Below are 22,250 nucleotides of genomic sequence, written 5' to 3' on the forward strand. Positions count from 1 at the left end.
GTGGATGAGGAGTAAGCCTTGGGCAGGCTTCTTTATTAATTCCTATCCTTGCTTTTGTGGACCGTGATCCGACTTGGCACTGTATCAAACTATGTTGGAAACTTTATTTTCGAACTTATTTGCTTTCGCTTTATCCATCAAACTCGGTTTGTAATAACTTTTATCCGTACTCTGATGATGAAATGTATCTGCGAACTTTATCCTGTACGATGAAATGTATCGCGCGCACCCGCTGGCAAGTCAAAAAATCTCCCAGGCGATTCTACTCAAAACGTCCGGGGGCTCGGGGGCTACTGTCGGGGACCAAAACTAGGGTACCCGAAGAGGAGGGGCTAATGACCATCAACATTGATTCATCCGCGCGATCAAGAGCACGACTACACCGCTTACCAGGTCCCGTCTTGTCTGGCCATCGAGGCCATGGGCCCTGCCTCATCTGACCCCTGAGGGTTGGCTCTGCCTCGATGGGCGCTACTGGCCGTGGGCCCCATCTCGCCCGACCCCCGAGGGTTGGCTCTCCCTCGGCTGACTCTCGAGGGCTGTCTCTGCCTCGCTCGACGTCCGAGGGCTGGCTTAGCCTCGCCCGACGTCTGGGCTGGGTCCGCCTCGCCCGACCATCAAGGGCTGGCTCCACCTCGCCCAACATCTGAGGGCTGGCTCTACCTCGCCAGACCACCGAGGGCTGGCTCCGCCTCGCTCGACGTCTGAGGGCTAGCTTCGCCTCGCCTGACCACCAAGGACTGGCTCCTGCCTCGCCCGATGACTGAGCGCTGGCTTCGCCTCACCCGATGTTTGAGGGATGGCTTCGCCTCGCTCGACATCTGAGGGTTGGCTCTGCCTCGTCCGATGTCTGAGGGTTGACTCCGTCTCGCCTGACGTCTATGCGTGACTCCTTGACAACAACATGCGCAGCAGATAAGGCAAGGCGCTCAAAGTCAACCGCAATACCGAAGACCGTACCCTGCACACCTGCAGGACAGTACCATCAGGCCATGCCAGAAGGGTGCTTTGCGACCTTCGAGGCATGTCAGAGCCCAAACAGTGTTGTAGGCGCTGATATTTGCCTTACAGTGTTGTGGGCGCCGTCATTTGCCCTTGGGCACATATCCTTACGGAAGCTCACAACAACCACTATGGTCTAGAAGGAAACTCGCATCACCCATAGTAGCGGACGTGTGATCACTGTGTTGCCTGCTCCCTGTATAGTCGCTGATCAGCACCGTGGTCCGCCGCACCGCTCGTCGGGGCGGGATGGGATGTGACAGCCCTCTGACAATGCCAGGACATGGCATCGTCAGCGGACAGACACCCAGCGCGACCCTGTCAGGGTCAGCAGACATGTGCCCGGCGTGGGGCTATCCCTGTCACCGCCTGCCATGTCAGCGGGGCCCGCACAGAGGAAAAGGAAGACCCGACGTTCTTGAAGGACTTCCTTTGCCTCTCGTTTTCCTCTTTTCTCCCATCTGTAACCCGTGCTCTCCCTTGACCTATAAAAGAGAAAGCAGGGAACCCCACTAAAGGGATCAATTCATCACATCACGCATCACGCCGCATCACAGCAGAACGACTAACCTCGAACACATAGCTGAGCAGGGACTAAACTCTCAGTACCCATTCGACCTTTCCATCAGAGACCTGGGACATGTCCCTCTCTCGTCTGTTTGTAACTCCTATAAACTTTTTAGTGCTAATAACATGAGCAGCAGCCACGAACTGGACATAGGGACATTCTGCCCGAACCAGTATAAACCTCGTGTCTTTTTAGCACGTCATCCGAGCCAGACGCGCAATAACACAAATTTACTCGTTGGTGTTTACTCGAAACACCGACAGTAACTTTCGCTTCCACTTCTCATAATCTATACATTCTAAATTATAAGATATTTTATTTTTTTAAATATATTGTTTTTACTAGATATTTAGTATAGTATAAAAAATATGTATCTAAAAATTCAAAGTGTTTTATAATTTAAAACTAAAATAGAGGGGGTATTTGTTTAAAAAAAGGAAAAGGAAAAATATCATTCATCAATAGATAAATGTAAAATTCTGACTTGTTAAATATAATGTGAAAGTAGAAGGAAGAACCTCTTATTTAATCATTCGATTCGAAATGAGACCGGCATCAGAATAACCAGGCACAAAAACAGAATATACATAAATATCAACAAAAAAAAAATACAGACGAAGAACCGAAAACTCAAACTAGGATCATGATATGGCTTAGTATGCCTATGCATAACTTTGTTAAAGCCCCATGAGCATTCTTGAGGCCGTTCCAAAGATAACTTTCGAAATTCATAGGACGTGTTTGGAGGGGCTCCGGCCTCGCCACCGTACCAGAGCCCAAATTCATGGCTTTAACAGCTTCTCTTTTCATGTTTTGTGCTAGAGCCAGAGCCGTTTTTAGCTTGCTACATGTAGCCGGAGCCCAAAATCTTTTGGCAGCTATTTTTCAACAAATAGAAAACGGGCAGGATAAATATAGAAAACATAGAGATAAGAATTGTGGTGCGTGTGCATGAGTTTTAAAACCAACACATGAACTTCGTATAACAAATAAAAAACAATTGCGTTCAACCCCGATTGAATTTAAAGTTCAACAACACACAAGTTTAAAAATGGGAGAAAAGGACTAACCACTGTTCATGTCAAACTCCTACATGTCACATTAGCGGAATGGACAAAGATAATAAAGCCAGTTCGATGCAATCAGCACATATATCAATGTAAAAAATAAGATGTGGCATACAAAGTCCACTCGCTCAACAAATACAGATACAAGCTAACTCTAGAAATATTGCCGTTGACATTTATACCCACGGCAAACAACTGCCGATGAACATGGAGATATCAGATATGTACATCACTACTCTTAACTAAGAACTGAGGATTAATTAAAGTAAGAAAGGTCCACAGTCAGATTGATGAAGCAAGACCGGAACTGCCACCATCACATCCCAGCATTTGGATTGTTGCCAGCAAGGATGAGAGATATCTCCAAACCTCTGCTGAACGCCTGGTTGAACAGAAGCCGCGTCTGGAAAGTGGATATGAATGGAAACCACGAGCAAATGGCTATGGGTATGAAAATGATCATCCCCGTGCCAGCATCATAGAGGCGAGCTAGGGCACGGACAGTTTTCCACAAACCCAATTTCTTCACGATAGGTTTCCATGCCATGGCAATCTGTGAAAAAAAAAGACGAATAGTAAAATTTCAGCCAACATTTACAATGCCGAGTACAAAAGAGAAATGAAAACGATGAGAATAATTAACTGGTCAAGAGGAAAGCTAATGCAGTGAACAGAAATATATACGAATATAACTGTGAAGTGTTTGCAGAATGAACCAAAATAAAAGGCAAATCAACATACGGTCAAAAAAAGTTGGCATTAGAAGCTCACCGAAATGATTCCCCACCCAGTTGGCACAAATGCTAGAATGGAAGCAAAAACATCTCCGATACTGAGTTCCGTAAACAAAATTGCCAGGACCAGACCAGCCAAAACCATCAATAACGCTATACTTTTGACCAGACGCAGGAACAATTGGAAATGTACCATGGCCTTGGGGTTTAAACCAAAGACCTGCACAGTAATACAAATTAACATAATGAGTGCCCTGCTCAGCAGATGCCAAATGTAACAACAAAGAAATATATTACCAAGAGGAGGATGAAAAGGCCACCAAGCACAGCCCAAGAAATCCAATACACCTGCAGTGCCAAGGATTAATTTACGACTATTATTTTGACTATAGAGCACTACAAGCAAATGTGAACTGAAACACTAACATACCGATAAAGCTGTACTTTCTCTGCTGACATTCATGTGGTAAACAACTCCGTATTGGAAGACGAAAAACCTCAGGCTTAGTATGGTTTCCAGTATCCTCCCTCGAATGCTGTAAATATGTTGCTGAAACGAAGTGTTCCAAAATGAGGAGTTATAGATCCCATGAACAAAAGTGAAAAAAAAATCCAACATTTTCCAATGGTAAATGTCAGAAGCTTCCAAGTATGCATGTGTCTTAATGACTTATTGTTCTTTATTCAGACATGTTATATCTGAAGAATAGATAAGCACCAAGAATAAGGATTACATCATTGTAGCAGATGTAGTTGACAATATAGCAAGCATCCAACTTTAAAGCTATGCAAGAGTTTTAAACATTATCTAAAAAAATGCAAGAGCTTCAAAACCATAAGAAACACGAGTAGGCTAATCAGGTGCAATAGTACTACGTCCAGTCAACAAACAATACAGCACATTTTGCCTAAAGTGAATACAGGTCAAATTCAATTACCAGTTCTTCTTCCCACCAAGCTTCCCAGCTTTCTTCTCCTTTAACACCAATACCACCTCGATAAAACAGCCAATTTGTCCAGTCTCTGAAATCCTCGACGATCCTAAGGGGGTGAAGGGTTTGAAATATAATGTTCATAATGACAATTTGAACTTACAGTACATAGATACACAAAATGCTTAGTTGCTTACTTCTGCCATTCAAATCCAGATGGGTTAAATAAGTAGGGAGCAAAAAGCCAAGACAATGCCATAAACCAACTGCTTATAGAGAGTAAAATATAGCCAACTGCTCCACCATTGTTAAACCCATATGCTAGGAAGATAACCAACAAAAGTGCAACCTCCATCCTACAAAAACCAAGCACAATCAACACAAATGGTATTGTACTAGAAAAATTCCACAAGCAACTTTGAAAATAGCTTCACGTGATAACAAACCCTTTCACAAAATGGCTTCGAGCATAAATACGGTAGTTCTCAGCAAATTTGATATGTCGTACCACAAAACCTCTACCAGTTGCTCTATACTGGTAATATTAAAAAAAAAAGAATCAGATCAGTGTTCAGACATTTAGAAACTGATAAGCAACACTTAGTAACAAAAAGCCTACCTTTGCACCTCCATGTAATATTGCACGGCCAAAGTAGTGGGTCCTTGTTCCAAGTGAGAAAGTGAAAAATACAGAGCATAGTTGGAACTGCATTGTAATAAATTGAACAAAAGCCTGCACATACGCATTAACAAATAATGACATTTGTTATCACTCTTGGGGAAATTTTAGAAATGGCGACTGTGATTTGTGAAACAAGCTGAAAAATAGTGATAATGTTCCACATAGTAGTCAGGAAAAATAACTAATTTATGTAACCAATCGTCATCGGTGATGGTACAACGATTGGGATTGTAAGAAATATAGTTCCTCAACTAAAAAAATACTTGATGCTGTTGACTTCTTCCGGTCTATCATTTACAACTTTGACCAGATAAGGCCTAAGCAAACATGATTTTCTGTTACACCATATTAAAAAATATAATAATTTTATGAAGTCAAGAAGGTACCTTTTAGGAAATATATATATACATGATTTTTATGTTTGTAAAATATTTTTTAGTAAGTTATTGAAAGTCAAGGTTTGAAAAGATTGGAAGACAGTAAAAAATGTCAAGTCTTTATGACTACAGGCAGTATCATAGACAAAAGTAACCAACCATAAATACTTCTACAGAATTCACAGGCTAAGCCAGAAGCCAGCAGGGAAAAGGGAATACCGATAAGACACCTGATTCAAGGATGAAACCAAGAATCATGGGAACTGCAGTAAATGCACCAATCTGGAAAAGAAATTGAGTGTTCAGAGCAGCATCCAAGGCTGTGTTCGACAGTATATCCGCTCTATTTTGAATTGATTCTCCAACACCAGATAAGGCCTAAGCAAACACACGGTAAAAAGAATATGTCAGGACAACTATGGAAGAAACCAGATAATGTATGCAGAAAAGAACTGATAGAAACCAAGGCCAAAAAAATGCAAGAAACTTATGTCACGCCGAACATGTGACTGCAGAAGCCTTTCATGCTAAGTCAATGCAAAACTATTGAGGAAGTACTCTTGCACCATAATATCTAGCCAAGTACTCTCTCCATTCCAAATTGTAAGTCGTTATGGCTAGCTTTTGCTACACACCTAGATATACATACAAGAAAATTCCTTATTTGACAATAGAAAAACTTCTCCTTCCCTATTTGACACCGAAACTTAAAATCTTCCCTATCTGTCACCTATTTCATCTTTTGTTCCCAATTTGACACTTCCATAACTTTTTGGCTGTAACGGCATTAAGTCCAAAGCGAAAAGACCATATTGCCCCTCCTATGTGATTTTTAAGGCATGCTGTGTTCAGGCGTACTGAGAAAAAACATCTGCAAATAAATAAACGAGACAAAAAAAAATGCAGCAAAATGAACACAGCACGCATGAAAACACACAGGAGGGGCAAGATGGTCTTTTCGCCTTGGACTTAATGCTGTTACAGCAAAAAGTGACACAAGTGTCAAATAGGAAACAAAAGATGAAATAGGTGACAGATAGGGAAGATTTAAAGTTTCAGTATCAAATAGGGAAGAAGTTTTTCTAGTGTAAAATAGGGATTTTCCTCCATACATTGTCTTGATGCATAGTAAAAACTATGTATCTAGAAAAACTAGAACGACGTACAATTTCAAAAGGAGGGAGTACATCTCAAGTCATCCAAAAAAGGTGGAAAAAGAGAAAATTAGAAAAATCAAATGGATACCATCTTACCAGATACGTTTTCCCATAGAGAAATATGTACACCGTCAGCACAGTTAGCTGCAAAAGAACAATGAGATTAAAACTAGAAGCATAATAGTAATAACAATTTTTGTATATTTAATTTTATCTATGTGCCTTCAAATAATATTAACATGAATCACTACAAATGGAAATAGTTTCAACTGGACAAATCCTAACAGGCAAGGAAAATTAAATTACCATAGTACAGAAGTAGAATCCAACAGTTGTCACGTAGAAGGATAACATCCTGAAAAAGTCAAAAAGTTGTCCGAGTCTATATATGTCTCGGCTAAGAACTTGTTCACCATTTCCACCAGCAACTTTTCCTTCAAATAGTGCAATCTGATTAAGTCCAACATCCCTACCTTTGCCAACCTACAGGATAACATTTAATATCAACACAATGTTCACAAGACAGCAGCACAACCACTGTTGAGTTAGTACAGTGGAAAGTAATGGAGATCCGAAGGTGGTAAAAGTAGTAAACATGTCTGTCATCAGTAAGTTTGTTTAACCACTTGATTCACTCAATGAACAACTCCGGGTTAATATAAGTTCAGTGAGAGCTCGAGTGTAATATAAGTTCAGTGAGAGCACGTGCACAAGTAGAATAAACAGTGCACGTAAGACCAGTTGGATAAGATTTCAGACAAGTGCTATCCCTCTTGACTGGCAGCATTGATTAACATACCCCCCCCCCCCCCCCCCCCCCCCACCACCACCACCGCCACACCCCCACCCCCACACAACACTAGAAGCTTTTGATCCTAATCACCTATTACATAAAGGCAAGACCCGACCAAAATGGGGAGAGCACAATCTCGATATAGTCTTGATCTTCAGTTCTTGAGCTCTTGTTGGTTGATTTTCCTTGTTCCCCTTCCTGTCTAGTGTTATCTGTTGTGCGTTGCCCATGATTTTCCCAGCCGCGAGTAAATGGCACGACCAACAAATTCTAGTACTAGTGATACTATGCTAGTACTTCATTTACACTATGGCTCCTACATTACTTGATTACTTCTAGGTTCTCACCTTTCTTTTCGCTAATTAGAAATTTGGAAAAGAGCAAAACACCAATATTGCAGGCAATTTCAATGTTCATTTTGGCTGCTATGGTTCTTAGAATTCTAATATGTCATACTATTTATATTAAAAAAAATCTAAAATGTATCCGTGTACTAGGTTTTCTGGAAAAAATACAGCATCCGCTCGATACCGATAAATGTATCCATATGCGTGCTGCATAGTAGTTAACTTCCTCATGCGACTTGTATTGCCTACCATGGGTACACGAGAAATGACAATGATGCATCCATGCTCTAAACATATGTATATGAAAGAATGTGGGTTCAATATTTTGTATTTAACCGATTCTCGATGTAGAGCACGGTTCTATTAACGCACAGCAGCACAAACTAGGCTTGAGGCTTTCTTTGAAAAGTTTAAATGAGTTATGTGGATGATGAAAATTCAAAAAGCAAGGATAAGAGAATTAAAACCTGAATATACTCATGATGAGTTATGCATCCTTGACGCAGCGTTGAGTTGAATCCTGCAGTTCATAGATGGATCAGTAAGATCCACACCATAATCTTAAAGACAAGCCAAAATAATTTGAAGTTTTTCATAGGGAAAATTCTAAGAAACATGCCAATACTAGTACGTATGAATACTGAATAAGACTAAAAATAACTCTCAGAATGAGGAAAAGCAGAAAAAGAATACAAGTTTAACCTGCATATATATCCTCACTGATATTGATGCTGCGGGAGGCCTTACTAATTCCACCCCTTGTTATATGAAAAATTCTATCAAAAACATCTGGATGACCATAGTGCATTCTCACTCTACAAAAAAGGAAAGGTTTCATGTATTAACTACACACAATTTTAGCTGATCCTCATGTGAAACAGAAATATGTAAAAGCACTTACTTCAGTGGGTTAGCCAGAACACGTTGTCCTAATGTCACAAAACTTGTCTCTTGGTTAGACATAAATGAGGCCAGGGAGGAAACACTATAGAAGCATGATGTTAGAACTGAGTTTTACTCTAGAAACATCTGCATAACTTCACCACTGAAAATGGAATGAATAATACCTTCCCGTGAAGACATGCTCTCTAACACCAAGAATTGAAGGGTAATGCTTGCCACGCTTCAGAGAGAACTCCTCAAGTAGGTTTCTCATTTTAAGTGCCTCCTCGAAGTAGTTATCCTAAAAAAACAGCTAAGCACTGGTGAAACAAATACATGATTCCAACTGAACCGTTAGTCAAATTGTCAAACAGTGACAGTATCAATAATGGAATGATCTATTCGTCTTCATTTCATCCTTTTGTCATTGTTGCACTGAAAAAAGATTGGCCTCAGTAGAGCTGTAGTGCACTCCACAAAATACAAATTATAGAAGTAATACTGATCCTGACTTTGATTTGATCCAATATTCAGAGGGTGCAATTTCGAAAAGTCCAAATTACACCCTCCAAGTTTGGCCTATGTCCAGATAACCCCCTAAACTAACATTTGGTTCAATTTACTCCCTCTTAACTATTTCAGTTGGCCCAGTTTACACCTTAAAGAGATTTTTCTTTTTTGTTTCTGCGTACAAATTGTGTTTTAGCTTCCAATTTTGTGAGGTGAAAGAGGACATAATATCCTGTGTTAGAACAATAAATTATGAATTTTTCATCATTATGTTTTGCACGATATTATATCTCTAGTGTTAATTTATTACTAAATTTCCTAAGCTATAAAAATAGTGGCGAAAAATTAACGTATATTTTCTAACATACCTTATGAAGTCCTCTATCACCTCACAAAATTAAGGTAAAATTCAACTTATACGTGGAGAAACAAAAAATAACAAATCCTGTTAAGGGGTAAACTAGACCAACTAAAATAGTTGGAGCGAGTAAATTGAATCAAATGTTAGTCTGGGGGTTATTTGGACATAGGCCAAACTGGGGGGGGGGGGGGGGGGGGGGGGGGGAGTAATTTTGACTTTTTCCAAACGAAAAATGGCAGGTCAATACATCACATAACTCAAATAGTTGGAGCGAGTAAATTGAATCAAATGTTAGTTTGGGGGGTTATTTGGACGTAACTCAAATGAGATTGGTGACAGGTTACCTGACAACTAAATATCATTAAGGGCTTGTTCGGTTTGGGCAAAATGACACCAGGAATCATTCCGGCTAATGAAAACTTATATAAGGGTGCGTTCGGTTCCTTGGGATTTGGCCCAGGAACAATTCCAGTTACTCAAGACTATACAAATTAGTGAAGCAATCCAGCTACGAATTATTCCATGCCCTCGTTCCAGAAGAACCGAACAAGCCCTAAATTGACTAACGATTCCGGCCAGGAATTCTTCCTGGGAGTGCTTCCCGGGGAAACGAACAGGGCCTAAGTGAACATTCTAAAGTATTTAATGTAAAAAAGATGTAGTAATTAACTAAATAATAGAAAAATGGGGGGGGGGGGGGGGGGGGGGGGGGGAGGAAAAAGAGTACATCTGTATACCTGATTCATATCAATAGTTTGCACTGCATTTCCACGAGTGAATATTATGGCATGATTTTGATTTTCGGGTTTTCCCTCTCCAAGCTTTGGATTGCCAGGCAATTTAATCGAATAAATTTCCTGTAAGACAAAGTTCAACCGGGTGAATATGAGAATGAATGCGCTATTTCAGATAATTTGCTGGGACCAGTTTGTAGCTGCCATGCTGCACAGCAAAATCTAGTCCACTACAAAAATGTTTATTATTTCCGTTTAAGAATTTGCTGCTATGGATCCTAGCCAAAAGACCCTAAAACTAGCTATGCCATCCAGATGTAGAAAATAATAATATGTACTTTTGAAAAGCCACCACATTGGCATAGGGGGCTTATGAGCATGCCCACTATGGAACTAGAACGGACAACCAATGCCCCCTTAGTATCAAAACCATGATACGAAGTTACGAACAAGGATATAAAGTTCAAATACTCAAGAATAGGGACATGCAACAGAAATGGAAAAACAACAGCTAGAACCCAAGAATATTGCAATTGACGATGGCTCTTACAAGCTACAGTATAACGATGATAAACCCTAGAGAAAGGAAAGACAAGTAGCTCTATACAAAAAGAGAAAAGAGGTATCAAAGAACCTAATTCCTCTGATCAGAAATGTAAGTCCATCTAGATCTGTACTAAGTCAAACATTTTTCTACCTTTGACTATCAATATCTAAAATGAAAATCACATATAGAATGTTGACACAAGTGTTAGCGATAGGCGCCCTAATGGGCTGTTATGGGCCGGTGCGGTTAAGCACCTTAGGGATTAAGATAGATTGATAAGGCAAGGATCACCGTTGATTGGGTGTTTCTATAAACCCTTAGGGATCCTTGCCTATATAATGTACCCCTGTACCCCTTTAATCAATCAATCAATCCCGAGGCTAATTGCTCTCATGGTATCACGCTTAGGTTTAGACTTCCGCTGCACCTTCCTCGCGCGCGCCGGCCCCTCGCCGTGCTGCGCCTCGCACCGGCCCCAGCCGCGCGCCGCTCCACCCCCCGCGCGCCGGCCCCTGCTGCGCCGCGCCGCCATGGGCTCTTCTCCGCCTACTCCCAGAGACGACGACGACGGCTCCGCCACCTCCCTCCAGGCCGACGAGGTTGCCCGGTGGCTCGCCCAGGAGCAGGCGAATGAGGCCGCCGCCACCGCTCAGCGCCTGGAGCGCGAACGCAAGGCCACGCGCGACGCCGCCCTGGCTCGCGCCCTCGAAGCCGAGCAGCAGGCCGCGGCTGCCGCCAAGGAGCGGGACGAGGCGGCCCAGCGCGCCAGAGACGCCCTCGCGCGCGTCGCCATGGAGCGGGCAGCCGCCGACGCTGCCATCGCGCCCGAGTCTTCGGGAGGAGCCACTACGCCGCCTCGAGGAGCTCCTGCGCCGACCGACCTCCGCGCGGCCATGCTTCACCACGAGGCTGTGGCCCTGCTCCAACTCCACTCACAGGCCGTCGCCGTCAGCAACATCCGAAACCACGTCACCACCATCCTCGACGTCGACTCCGGTAACTTCAACCGTTGGTGCGATCAGTTTCTGCTCATCCTCGGCAAGTTTTCACTCCAGGGCCATGTCCGCGAAGATCCTCCAGTCCCGATTTCTCCTGATTGGGCCCGGATGGACTGCGTCGTCAAGTCCTGGATCGTCGCCACGCTCACGGATGATCTGGGCGAGATCATCCGTGCCCAGGGCTCCACAGCCCGGCACGCCTGGCTCGCTGTCGAGTCGCAGTTTCTCGGCAATCGGGAGGCTCGCTCCATTCAGCTGGAGATGCGGTTTCGCAACTTCGTCCAAGGCGACCTCTCCGTCACCGAGTACTGCCGCAAGCTGAAGAAGATGGCCGATGATCTCACGGCCCTCGGCGAGGTCATCACCGACCGCACCCTCGTCCTCAACGTCATCCGCGGCCTCAACGAGCGCTTCGCCCACGTCGGCACGCTTCTTCGCCGAGCCAAGCCCTTCCCCACGTTCCTGGAAGCCCGTGAGGACCTCATCCTTGAGGAACTCACCATGGCGAATCGCAAGGAGGCTCCAGCAGCTGCACTCACCGCCTCCACTACTCCCACCGCGGTACCTCCACCTTCTGCAGGCTCTGGAGGCGCTGGAGGGGGCTCCAAGGCTCCCAACAGCCGCAGCAGCAAGCGCGGTGGCGGCGGCAAAGGACAAGGCAGCAGCAGCGCTTCAGGACAGGGCTCCCGGCCCCCCTGCCGGCGCCACACAGCAGCAGCAAGCTGCTGGACAGCAGCAGCAGCCGGCTGGGGGGGGGGGGGGGGGAGCGCCCTTGGCCCAGCTTCTACAATCCCTGGTCCGGCACCATCCAGATGTGGCCAGGAGCTCCTCGTCCGCCTCTGGCACCCATCCCGGTGCCCCCTCACCTCCAGGCGCAGCACCAGGCCCAGCAGCAGGCGCAGCACCAGGCACAGCAGCAGGCCCTGCTTGCTCAGCAGCAGCAGCAGGCGCTTGTTGCTCACCAGCAGCCCGCTGGACAGTGGGTCGCTCCGGGGTATTACAACCCTATGACCGGCCTCTCTTCCTGAGACCCGACGGATCTCGCCGCCGCCTTCAGCACGACATCGCTGACCCCTCCTTCGACCAACGAGTGGTACTTCGACTCAGGTGCTACTTCACATATGACATCTCAGCCCTCCTCTCTTTCACATGTTCTTCTCCCGCGGTACCCTAACCCTTCATCTATTATTGTCGGTAATGGCTCCCTTATTCCTGTCACTGCCACTGGCTCCACAGAGTTATCATCCAATTTACGTCTTAATAATGTCCTTGTGTCGCCACAAATTATTAAGAATCTTATCTCTGTTCGCCAATTTACTATTGACAATAATTGCTCTGTTGAGTTTGACCCCGCTGGTTGTTCTGTGAAGGTTCTTCCATCTCGGAAAGAGATCGTCCAGTGTAATAGCTCCGAGCCATTGTACCCACTTCGCCTTCCACCAGCACTTTCCTTTGCCGCTCAGGGCTCCTCTCCACTGTGGCATCGGCGTCTTGGGCATCCTGGTCACGAGGCCTTGTCAAAGCTCGCGTCTAGTGTTTCATTCCCTATTCAGGATTGTTCCGATTTATGTCATGCTTGTCAGCTAGGGCGTCATGTTCGTCTGCCCTTTCATGTGTCCACCTCTCGTGCGTCTAGCAAGTTTGATCTTATTCATTGTGATTTATGGACCTCTCCAGTTGTCAGCATTTCTGGTTATAAATACTATTTGGTCATTCTTGATGATTGCACTCACTATTTGTGGACATTTCCTTTACGACTTAAATCTGACACTTTCAGCACGCTTGCTCAATTCATCGCCCATGCCTCCACTCAATTTGGCGCCCGCGTCAAAGCCGTACAGTGCGACAACGGGAAAGAGTTTGACAACTCCAGCACCCGGCACTTCTTCCTCACCCAGGGCATCCACCTTCGCATGTCCTGCCCTTACACCTCGTCTAAGAACGGTAAAGCTGAACGCATTATTCGCTCTATAAATAATGTTGTTCGCTCCCTGCTCTTTCAGGCGTCCATGCCTCCCTCCTACTGGGTGGAGGCTCTCTCCACGGCGACTGTTCTCCTCAACATATTGCCCACCAAAACTCTAGAGTTCTCCACACCTCATCTTGCCTTGTTTGGCAAGCCACCCACATATGATCATCTGCGAGTCTTCGGTTGCAAATGTTATCCCAACATGTCCGCCACTGCCATTCACAAGCTTGCCCCTAGGTCTGTCCTGTGCGTCTTCCTAGGCTATTCAGCTCATCATAAAGGGTACCGCTGCCTTGACCTATCATCCAATAGAGTCATCATCTCCCGGCACGTCATCTTCGATGAAACGGCCTTCCCTTTCGCTGAGCGTCATGGTCCTAGTACTCCAGCAGACCTCGAGTTTCTTGCCGATGACACTATTGATGCTGTGCCCGCTCCTATTGGACCGTCGCACAAGTGTTTGCCTGCAGGAACTCCTCCCAGTACCTCCGACGCCACCCGCGCCCCTGCCGGTCCCCGTGAGGCCGTGCCTGGGGCGCCCCTGGAGCCTCCCGAGGATGCTGAGGATCCTCCGACGCCCGCGCTCTACGTCCCCCCTGCGCTGCGGGTGTCGGGGACACCCACCGCGCCACGCGCGGCCCTGGAGCTGCCCGACGTGCTGCGTGCCGGCGTGACATCCCCTGCACCCCTGCAGGCGCCCCGCGGGCCACCACCAGGGTTCCCACCTCTCCGGCCGGCTCGCGACTTCACGTACGTCTACACGCGTCGGCCGCGCGAGCCACCGACCGCCCCGGCTGCTGCACCGGCCGCCCCTGCTGCAACAGCAGCCCCGCTGCCCAAGGGTGCGGTTGCTGTTCCTCCGGTGGCCAACCAGCACTCCATGGGCACCCGTTCGAAGAGCGGCTACAGGATGCCCGCTATCTACCACGCCGTGCCTCTATCTTCGGTGCCGAAGACCTTCCGTAGCGCTCTTGCTGACCCCAATTGGCGAGCAGCTATGGAGGAAGAACACAGTGCTCTCCTGCAGAATCACACTTGGGATCTTGTGCCCCGTCCTCCTCGGGCCAATGTTGTCACTGGGAAGTGGATCTTCAAGCACAAGCTTCAGTCTGATGGCTCCCTCGAGCAGTACAAGGCACGTTGGGTTCTTCGTGACTTTACCCAGCGGCCTGGTGTGGATTTTGATGAGACCTTCAGCCCTGTGGTGAAGCCTGCTACTGTCCGCACGGTGCTCTCCTTAGCGCTCACTCGCCACTGGCCCATTCACCAGCTGGATGTGAAGAACGCCTTTCTTCATGGCAATTTGACTGAGACAGTGTACTGCCAGCAGCCGTCCGGGTTCGAAGATCCAGCCCATCCGGATTTTGTCTGCCTCTTGAAGAAGTCGCTCTATGGCCTGAAGCAGGCTCCTTGTGCTTGGTACAGTCGGATGGCCTCTTACTTGCTGTCTATTGGGTCTGTCGAAGCCAAGTCAGACACCTCACTCTTCATCTATCAGCGCGGATCAGACACAGCCTACCTGTTGCTGTATGTTGATGATATTGTCCTCACAGCCTCGTCGTTAGATTTTCTTCGGCGGATCATCTCAGCACTTCAGCGGGAGTTCGCCATGAAAGATCTTGGTGAACTACATCACTTCCTCGGTATGCATGTTCAGCGACGTGGTGATGGACTCCTGCTCTCACAGCGACAGTACATGCCGGATATCTTAGATCGCGCCGGGATGACCGAGTGCAAGCCGTGCTCTACACCAGTTGACACCAACTCTAAGGTTGCTGCAGCTGAGGGGGGCCCTGTGTCTGATGCTACAGACTTTCGCAGTCTTGCCGGAGCTCTTCAGTACTTGACGTTCACTCGCCCAGACATTGCATATGATGTTCAGCAGGTCTGCCTCCACATGCATGACCCTCGAGAGCCTCACCTTGCTGCTCTGAAGCGGATTCTTCGCTATGTTCAGGGCACACTCCACCTCGGTCTCCTGTTGCGACCGACTACTTCGACTGATCTTGTTGTCTACACCGACGCTGATTGGGCTGGTTGTCCCGACACTCGCAGATCCACCTCGGGTTATGCAGTGTTCCTCGGTGACAATCTCGTTTCCTGGTCTTCCAAGCGCCAGAATACAGTATCAAGATCAAGTGCTGAAGCCGAGTATCGCGCAGTGGCTAATGGAGTTGCAGAGGCGACCTGGCTACGTCAGCTTCTTTTGGAGCTACATGCCCCTCTTCGGCGCGCCACACTGGTGTACTGCGACAACATCAGTGCCGTCTACATGACCTCCAACCCGGTGCAACATCAGCGCACCAAGCACATTGAGATCGATCTTCACTTCGTCCGAGAGCGAGTCGCCATTGGTGATCTACGAGTTCTGCATGTTCCTACCTCCTCGCAGTATGCTGATATCTTCACCAAGGGACTGCCTACCTCAGTGTTCACGGAGTTTAGGTCCAGTCTAAACGTGCAAAGTGGCTGACGTTTTGACTGTGGGGGAGTGTTAGCGATAGGCGCCCTAATGGGCTGTTATGGGCCGGTGCGGTTAAGCACCTTAGGGATTAAGATAGATTGATAAGGCAAGGATCACCGTTGATTGAGTGTTTCTATAAACCCTTAGGGATCCTTGCCTATATAATGTACCCATGTACCCCTTTAATCAATCAATCAATCCCGAGGCTAATTGCTCTCAACAAGAACAAGATTGGCATTACTGGACTCGTTATAAGAAATACTTTCAAAAAATAGTTACTGTTACAGATATATATTTGATCAAAGTGTCATATTGGAGACTACGCTGATGTCTCAAGGGGCTTATATTTGTGGTACTAATGACTGACCTTGTCCTTTCCATGAATATCAGCTTTCACAAGCTTTGAGTAATACTCGGTGATGGGTTTTCCGTTCTTAGCATTCTCGACTTCGTCGATGTAAGCAACTCTAAGAGCTTCATTCCTACAAAAGATAGTACAGAATGTAATAGGTGGTGTACACAACAAATAACAAAGCAAAATAGGCCTCGGAGTGTAATAGTTTATGTGCATGTGCTCAAGTGCTTATCTGTGAGAGACGGAGAACTAACCAGGCCCCTTAAGTCCTTTACAAAGAGAGAGCTAACAAGCAAAGACATTTCTAGCATATTAAATTAAATGTACCTTTGCATTAGTAAGGCTATGTCTGCAGCTTCGGGTTTCCCTTCCCCCTTCTGTTTTCCATAAATTTGGCAGGTAACCACATATGTAAACTTCAAATCAGCCTGTGCACGCGCCTCAGGTGACAACTCAAAATGTGTATCAGCTGAACTAGTCAACCCTAATGTAGATTCCAAATCTAGTAAAGGAAAACAACGGAAAAGGGGATATCCATTCAGATAAAAATAGTATATATGCATCTCACATGCTAAGCAGTGCAGATACCTTCAGATTGTATCCTCTCCAAATAACTCTGCAGCATAAGGGCTTTCCTATAGTACATCATGCCACGGACTGCAGAGTAAAACAAAAAAAAAAAGTTGATGTGAACTGATTATATTCAAAGATACTGAGGGAATGAGTTCCACTTAGAAATTCTTGTAGGCCAAACAGATTAATCTTTTGTGATGTCATCAGACAAGCACACATGACTTGACACACTAGAGTGAAAGATTATAAATACAAAAGTATAGGTAATACCATTGTGTTCTAAATAGGAATAGTACCACATTGGCTACCCACAGAGTCCTATGTACCCTATATAATCAGCCCATGAGGCCCAATGCAATACATCCAATTATCCCACCAATTCTATTCTCCTTCACATTGGACATTCACAGATTAATCACAAATTTTGCTGTTGGTGCAAATTATTCCATACCCAAATAGGAAACGGAGTGTGGTTTGAGTCAACAATGAATTAAAAACTTGCCAAAAGCCCAAAATACAAGTGTTCACTACTTGAAACCAAATCTACGAATTGAAAAACAGGATTTAGTAAAAGCAAATGTGAGCCTATCAACAAATATACCATATATGTATAGGTTTATACAGAGGATAACAAACCAGTTCGAGCTAAGGTCTGCCCACGATAAGAAGCCCATAGACGTAGTTCAAGTATGTCATTTGGGTTGCCAAAAAGCTCAGAGTCTGCTGCATTTTCATCCCTGTTGATACGAGTAAGAAAGTTTTTCCATTCATCTGTTTACAGAAAGTCGACCTTTTATTAGAAATGTCAAACGACAATTTGGGGGAGACATAATTTCATACAAAAGAAAGCTACTATGCTAGCTTAAAAGGAGCAGGAGATAGAAGTCTAAAATCATGTCATTTAAACTAAAGAAGGAACTGCAACTATGTTGAAAACTTCAAATATACGGGTTTTTGTTGAGTACCCCTAGACAATAGATCCCAAAATTACAGATGAAATCCTAATATAGAATGGGTTCAAAAGCCTTAAGAGTGCATTGATAGCATGGCATAACATGATAATTAAAGATCGTGTGGACAGGTCCGTTCTTATGTCTTGAGCATGGCCTACATTTCGGACAGGGTTATATCTGTCTTAAGCCATAGAAAGCCAGGCAATTCTTCGCAAAAAAAAAAAGAAAAAGAGCCAGGCATTTGTGAGACTTGTGTTCATCTCACATAGTTCCTGAGCAGATGGATCACAAGAGAAAGGGGTTTTACATAAGTCGGTTGGGAGCCCCCTAAGATGTTCCTGCATAATTTACTTGATCATTTCAACTTCTTAAAGCTGCATGAGAGTTGAGGAAAAGGGTTCCAGGTTTGTCACTAATAGCTGCCACTGCATAGTCAGTTTGAGTAGTGTCAGTGTTCCTTGGAAAGACCCTACGTGTTGCCACTGCATAGGTACTTTGAGTAGTGACAGTTAAAAGGAGCAACCAGTAGTGTAACTGAAACAAGGCTCTTACAAGGATGCTCCAATCAGGGGTGAGTGAGCGGCAACTTTCCAAGACCTAACGTCATCCCTCAAAATTCGGACTACATCTCGTCCTTAAGCTTGTACCACTTTCAGTTCCAGACAGAAAGAACCCAAACAAACTGTTAGTGTTGTCGTTGTAGCACTGTAGAATAACCATTTAGCAATTGCAATGCCCTAGTTTTATGGAACTTGCTTGATGGAGACATGCACAAGTAATTGGGGGAGAAACACTTACCATTTTCAAAGAAATTTCAACTTCCAAGTTTGTTAGAAATACATATCACAACAGGATAAATATATAACCAAAGGATCACAAGAAAAGGTTACACTATAGAGAATCTAGGTATTTCTTTCAGCGCTCATGGAAATGGGAAAGAAGTAAAGACCAGACCTGGGTAAATCTTCTGGAGATAAAACAGTGTAGTTATACCATCTTCGTTTTTCTTCTGCAGTTCAGCCATGCTGTAGAGAACAATCTCAGAGTAATATGGAGTAAACACGCTGCATAACAAAAAATGAAAACACAGAATGTAAGAAAATAGTATAACTGAACAGCAGAACCAGGAAAAATTGCATAAAACAAATAATCAAATTTCAACAAAAACAGAAGTGACAAGTCTACAACTAAATGAACAAGTAAAAGGACTAAAGGAGCCCCACCTAAAGCAGACCATTTCTGAAACAGGCCGTGCAAGAGGCATTTCCATGAACAGAGAGTTTGTAAAGAACTGAAGTCTCCGCCTGGCTTCTAAATTTTTAGGGACAGTTGCTGCTGATTCTTTAATTGTCAGAAGCGAATACAATCGCTTGATCAAGTCCTTCTGGATAGATTACCAAAGCATAGATCAGACTGATGACTAAAGAAAAATGCAGACTACCAAGAAAATAAACACAACAACAAAATGTGCATCCAATAGTTAGAAAATACCAATTTGGGATCATTTGGCCACTTGAGTTTATTGAAGAGGCGACCTTCAGCCCTTGCTAAATTAATTTGATCCCAGTCTTCAACGTGGCCACTAACATTTATAAACAAAGGGCTTTAGCAAAGCGAATTTATAAGCGCACAAAATCTGAGAATAAGGTTGAAAAACTACAGGCAAACGGCAGACCTCATATTAACAGAAAACGCTTCATGATGAACATCATCATATAGGTCTTGAATAGCATTAACCAAACCTTTTTTCAGATCACTGGACTCTGTCGTACCTCGCTACAAAACAGTGTTTTCACAGTTAATACACACACATATACACACTTGAACCATCCAAAATAAAATGTTCAATTAGTGAAAACGCAAGTGACATCTGACATACACAGCATACTTTTCATCAGAAGGAAAATTTTGCCACTAACAGACTGCTAGGGCAAGGTCAAAATGGCTGTGGTTAGGGTCTAGGAGGTTTTGGCATAAATTTGATGGTATCATGGATCACCATTTTACTCTAGTATATTCTAGTGAAAAGGTAGAAAGCAATATAGTTTCTAAAGAGAATTTAACATCGTAGGAAGCCAAATTTGAGATTTGACTCATGAATACAGTGATCCTGTAGCTAAGTTTGAGAATTGGCTCACCAATAAGGTGGTCGCATAGTAAATAAGCCAAGGAAATACAAGTTAAACACCCTAAAAATAAATACCAAAACATCATACATACCAGTATTCCCAATACAGCAACAAGCTTGGCAATAACATTAGGCAACTTTTTGAAATGAAGATCACTTTGGATGGTCCTGTTTGAAATGCTGTCTCGGATACCACCATAAATCCTTTCCACCCTAAATTTTCCAAATAACAAAGCAACATAAAAAAATCTGTCAAATTTATGAGGTGAAATGAAACAACAGCAATAAAAACAAAGCCTTTCAGTCCCAAGCAAGTTGGAGCACGCTAGAGATAAACCTAACAAGGTCCACCAACCAATATGATGTAGAAGAATAAAAAATAGCATTAGTAAGTACAATAGTAACACTAATTACCAGAGGCGTCCTTCTTTCTCTAGTATAGACGTCAGAATATGATAAATGCTATGGAAGCACTCTACAACAGCATATTGCATGTATTCATCCTTCGATATCCTTAGCCAAAGTTCTTCTTGTGAGTCTTTGCAGTCCTCTGCAATCTCTTTGGCCAAGAAAACCTACAAATTGGAAAGGGGAGGTGCTGATTGAAGAAACAGAATGGAAACAAAACTTATGAATCAAGCAAGGGAAAACTTTTAAAACAGTTAAAGTTGTTTTCGATTTTTGACCTTGCTAGCAAGCAAGAAAAGTGGCCACTGCACAATCGGAAGCACTCCAACGTCATTTTTGGGCATCAAAAGCAATTCTAATTCACTGCAAATAGGATAACAGTCAAACTATATCGACATATGGCAGTCAAGAAAACTGTATCATAGTAGCATAGGAAGAAATACTTACAAATTGTTAATATAATCCTCTTCCCGTAAATTCCTCACGATTTCATTCCAGAAGGGGGAGAATCTAGATGCATCAAACTTGTTTAATTCTGTTTCCTGGAAAATTTGATGCCTCCAGTGTCAACTCTTTGTAAATAACAATAAAGAATGGCATACATTATTTATACATACAAACAAATAATTCAAACAAGTATTGTGCTATATCCCAGATCCCCGAAAAGATTGAAAAAATTGGATCAAAATGTACAGCTACTCAGAGGTCAAAATCAACATACAAAGAAGTTCCATAACAATGACGACTCATACCTGACCAGAAGATAGCAGTTGCTTCCTGTATAAAGGATTAAAACCAGCTTTAGATTATGAAAACAAAGAAGATAAACAAGAAACTAGGAGGACATCACAAACCTTTTTGGAACAGCAACATGAAGTCTATGCATGAATTCTCTAGGAAACTTCTCAAAGAATCTATGTACTGCCTCGACATTACTAATCTGTAAACACAAATAAAAATACCAGACAGCATAGATTAACAAACAAACAAATACATGTTCTTTTATATTTCCATTCCACGGTACTTTTTTCCCAAAGAACCCCAGCCAAAGGCAAATAGGAACTGGTACTTGGACTTGAATGGGTATGGTATGGTGGAGTGGACTGTGTGCCATTAACTGGAGGTGGAAACAGCGACGAGAGGTAAATCGTCGTACAAAGAGGAAGTGACTGCCACGTTGTTCAAGCGCTGGAGTCTAAAACAACAATTCCCTCCTCCCAAAATAAATGCGCTTCTAGGATTTGTTACTGAAATCAATGTTACTCAGAAATTACATATATACCCCTCACATAAGTTATGCAAGCATGTAATAATTGCATTCAGGGAATAGAGAAAGTAGTAAAGCCTACTAGAGCTAGGTGATCCCATATCTAGAAGTGCACTAATCATGGAACAACTTTTGAATGCTAAAAGTGCACTTATTATGGGACGGAGGGAGTAGAGAATAATAAAGTACATTCCACTGGAGGAATACCCAACCTTAACACAGATCCAATAAATGTTTTGCAATTCGGTTTAGTGTTTTGATGTTATCAAAACTAAAAAAAAAACTGTATTCGCGTAATCAAATGCACTTAGCCGTTGTCTAACATCTTGCTGGCATAGCGTGCATTGTGCAAGCATCGAAGCATTAAAAATCTATATTTGAGAAGTATGACAAACGGCTAAACAAGAAATGAGATTGCATAATATTAACAATCTAAAGTGAT

General features: G+C 43.9%; 1 protein-coding gene and 1 pseudogene across 1 annotated transcript in view; one reads left to right on the forward strand and one right to left on the reverse strand.

The window, feature by feature from the left end:
- Nucleotides 1-2,702: 2,702 nt before the first annotated feature.
- LOC136450348 (callose synthase 9) overlaps nucleotides 2,703-22,250 on the reverse strand; it is a 30,645-nt gene continuing 11,097 nt past the window's right edge. The window contains exons 22-51 of the mRNA XM_066450749.1: nucleotides 21,396-21,481; nucleotides 21,294-21,318; nucleotides 20,989-21,083; nucleotides 20,820-20,904; nucleotides 20,548-20,708; nucleotides 20,226-20,346; nucleotides 19,681-19,781; nucleotides 19,497-19,587; nucleotides 19,229-19,389; nucleotides 18,960-19,069; nucleotides 17,689-17,823; nucleotides 17,068-17,136; nucleotides 16,807-16,981; nucleotides 16,492-16,606; nucleotides 10,150-10,269; nucleotides 8,727-8,842; nucleotides 8,561-8,644; nucleotides 8,362-8,474; nucleotides 8,127-8,179; nucleotides 6,826-7,002; nucleotides 6,616-6,663; nucleotides 5,582-5,740; nucleotides 4,923-5,036; nucleotides 4,750-4,838; nucleotides 4,501-4,659; nucleotides 4,310-4,412; nucleotides 3,802-3,921; nucleotides 3,669-3,719; nucleotides 3,409-3,591; nucleotides 2,703-3,190 (exon numbers count right to left, since the gene is read on the reverse strand). Coding sequence (XP_066306846.1) covers nucleotides 2,954-3,190; nucleotides 3,409-3,591; nucleotides 3,669-3,719; nucleotides 3,802-3,921; nucleotides 4,310-4,412; nucleotides 4,501-4,659; nucleotides 4,750-4,838; nucleotides 4,923-5,036; nucleotides 5,582-5,740; nucleotides 6,616-6,663; nucleotides 6,826-7,002; nucleotides 8,127-8,179; nucleotides 8,362-8,474; nucleotides 8,561-8,644; nucleotides 8,727-8,842; nucleotides 10,150-10,269; nucleotides 16,492-16,606; nucleotides 16,807-16,981; nucleotides 17,068-17,136; nucleotides 17,689-17,823; nucleotides 18,960-19,069; nucleotides 19,229-19,389; nucleotides 19,497-19,587; nucleotides 19,681-19,781; nucleotides 20,226-20,346; nucleotides 20,548-20,708; nucleotides 20,820-20,904; nucleotides 20,989-21,083; nucleotides 21,294-21,318; nucleotides 21,396-21,481 — 3,456 coding nt within the window. The 3' untranslated portion in view covers nucleotides 2,703-2,953. The remainder of the gene's footprint in view (nucleotides 3,191-3,408; nucleotides 3,592-3,668; nucleotides 3,720-3,801; nucleotides 3,922-4,309; nucleotides 4,413-4,500; nucleotides 4,660-4,749; nucleotides 4,839-4,922; nucleotides 5,037-5,581; nucleotides 5,741-6,615; nucleotides 6,664-6,825; nucleotides 7,003-8,126; nucleotides 8,180-8,361; nucleotides 8,475-8,560; nucleotides 8,645-8,726; nucleotides 8,843-10,149; nucleotides 10,270-16,491; nucleotides 16,607-16,806; nucleotides 16,982-17,067; nucleotides 17,137-17,688; nucleotides 17,824-18,959; nucleotides 19,070-19,228; nucleotides 19,390-19,496; nucleotides 19,588-19,680; nucleotides 19,782-20,225; nucleotides 20,347-20,547; nucleotides 20,709-20,819; nucleotides 20,905-20,988; nucleotides 21,084-21,293; nucleotides 21,319-21,395; nucleotides 21,482-22,250) is intronic.
- On the forward strand, nucleotides 14,790-16,293 carry LOC136450356 (uncharacterized mitochondrial protein AtMg00810-like; annotated as a pseudogene).

Source organism: Miscanthus floridulus, chromosome 1 (assembly GCF_019320115.1).
Source record: "Miscanthus floridulus cultivar M001 chromosome 1, ASM1932011v1, whole genome shotgun sequence".
Classification (NCBI taxonomy): Eukaryota; Viridiplantae; Streptophyta; class Magnoliopsida; order Poales; family Poaceae; genus Miscanthus; species Miscanthus floridulus.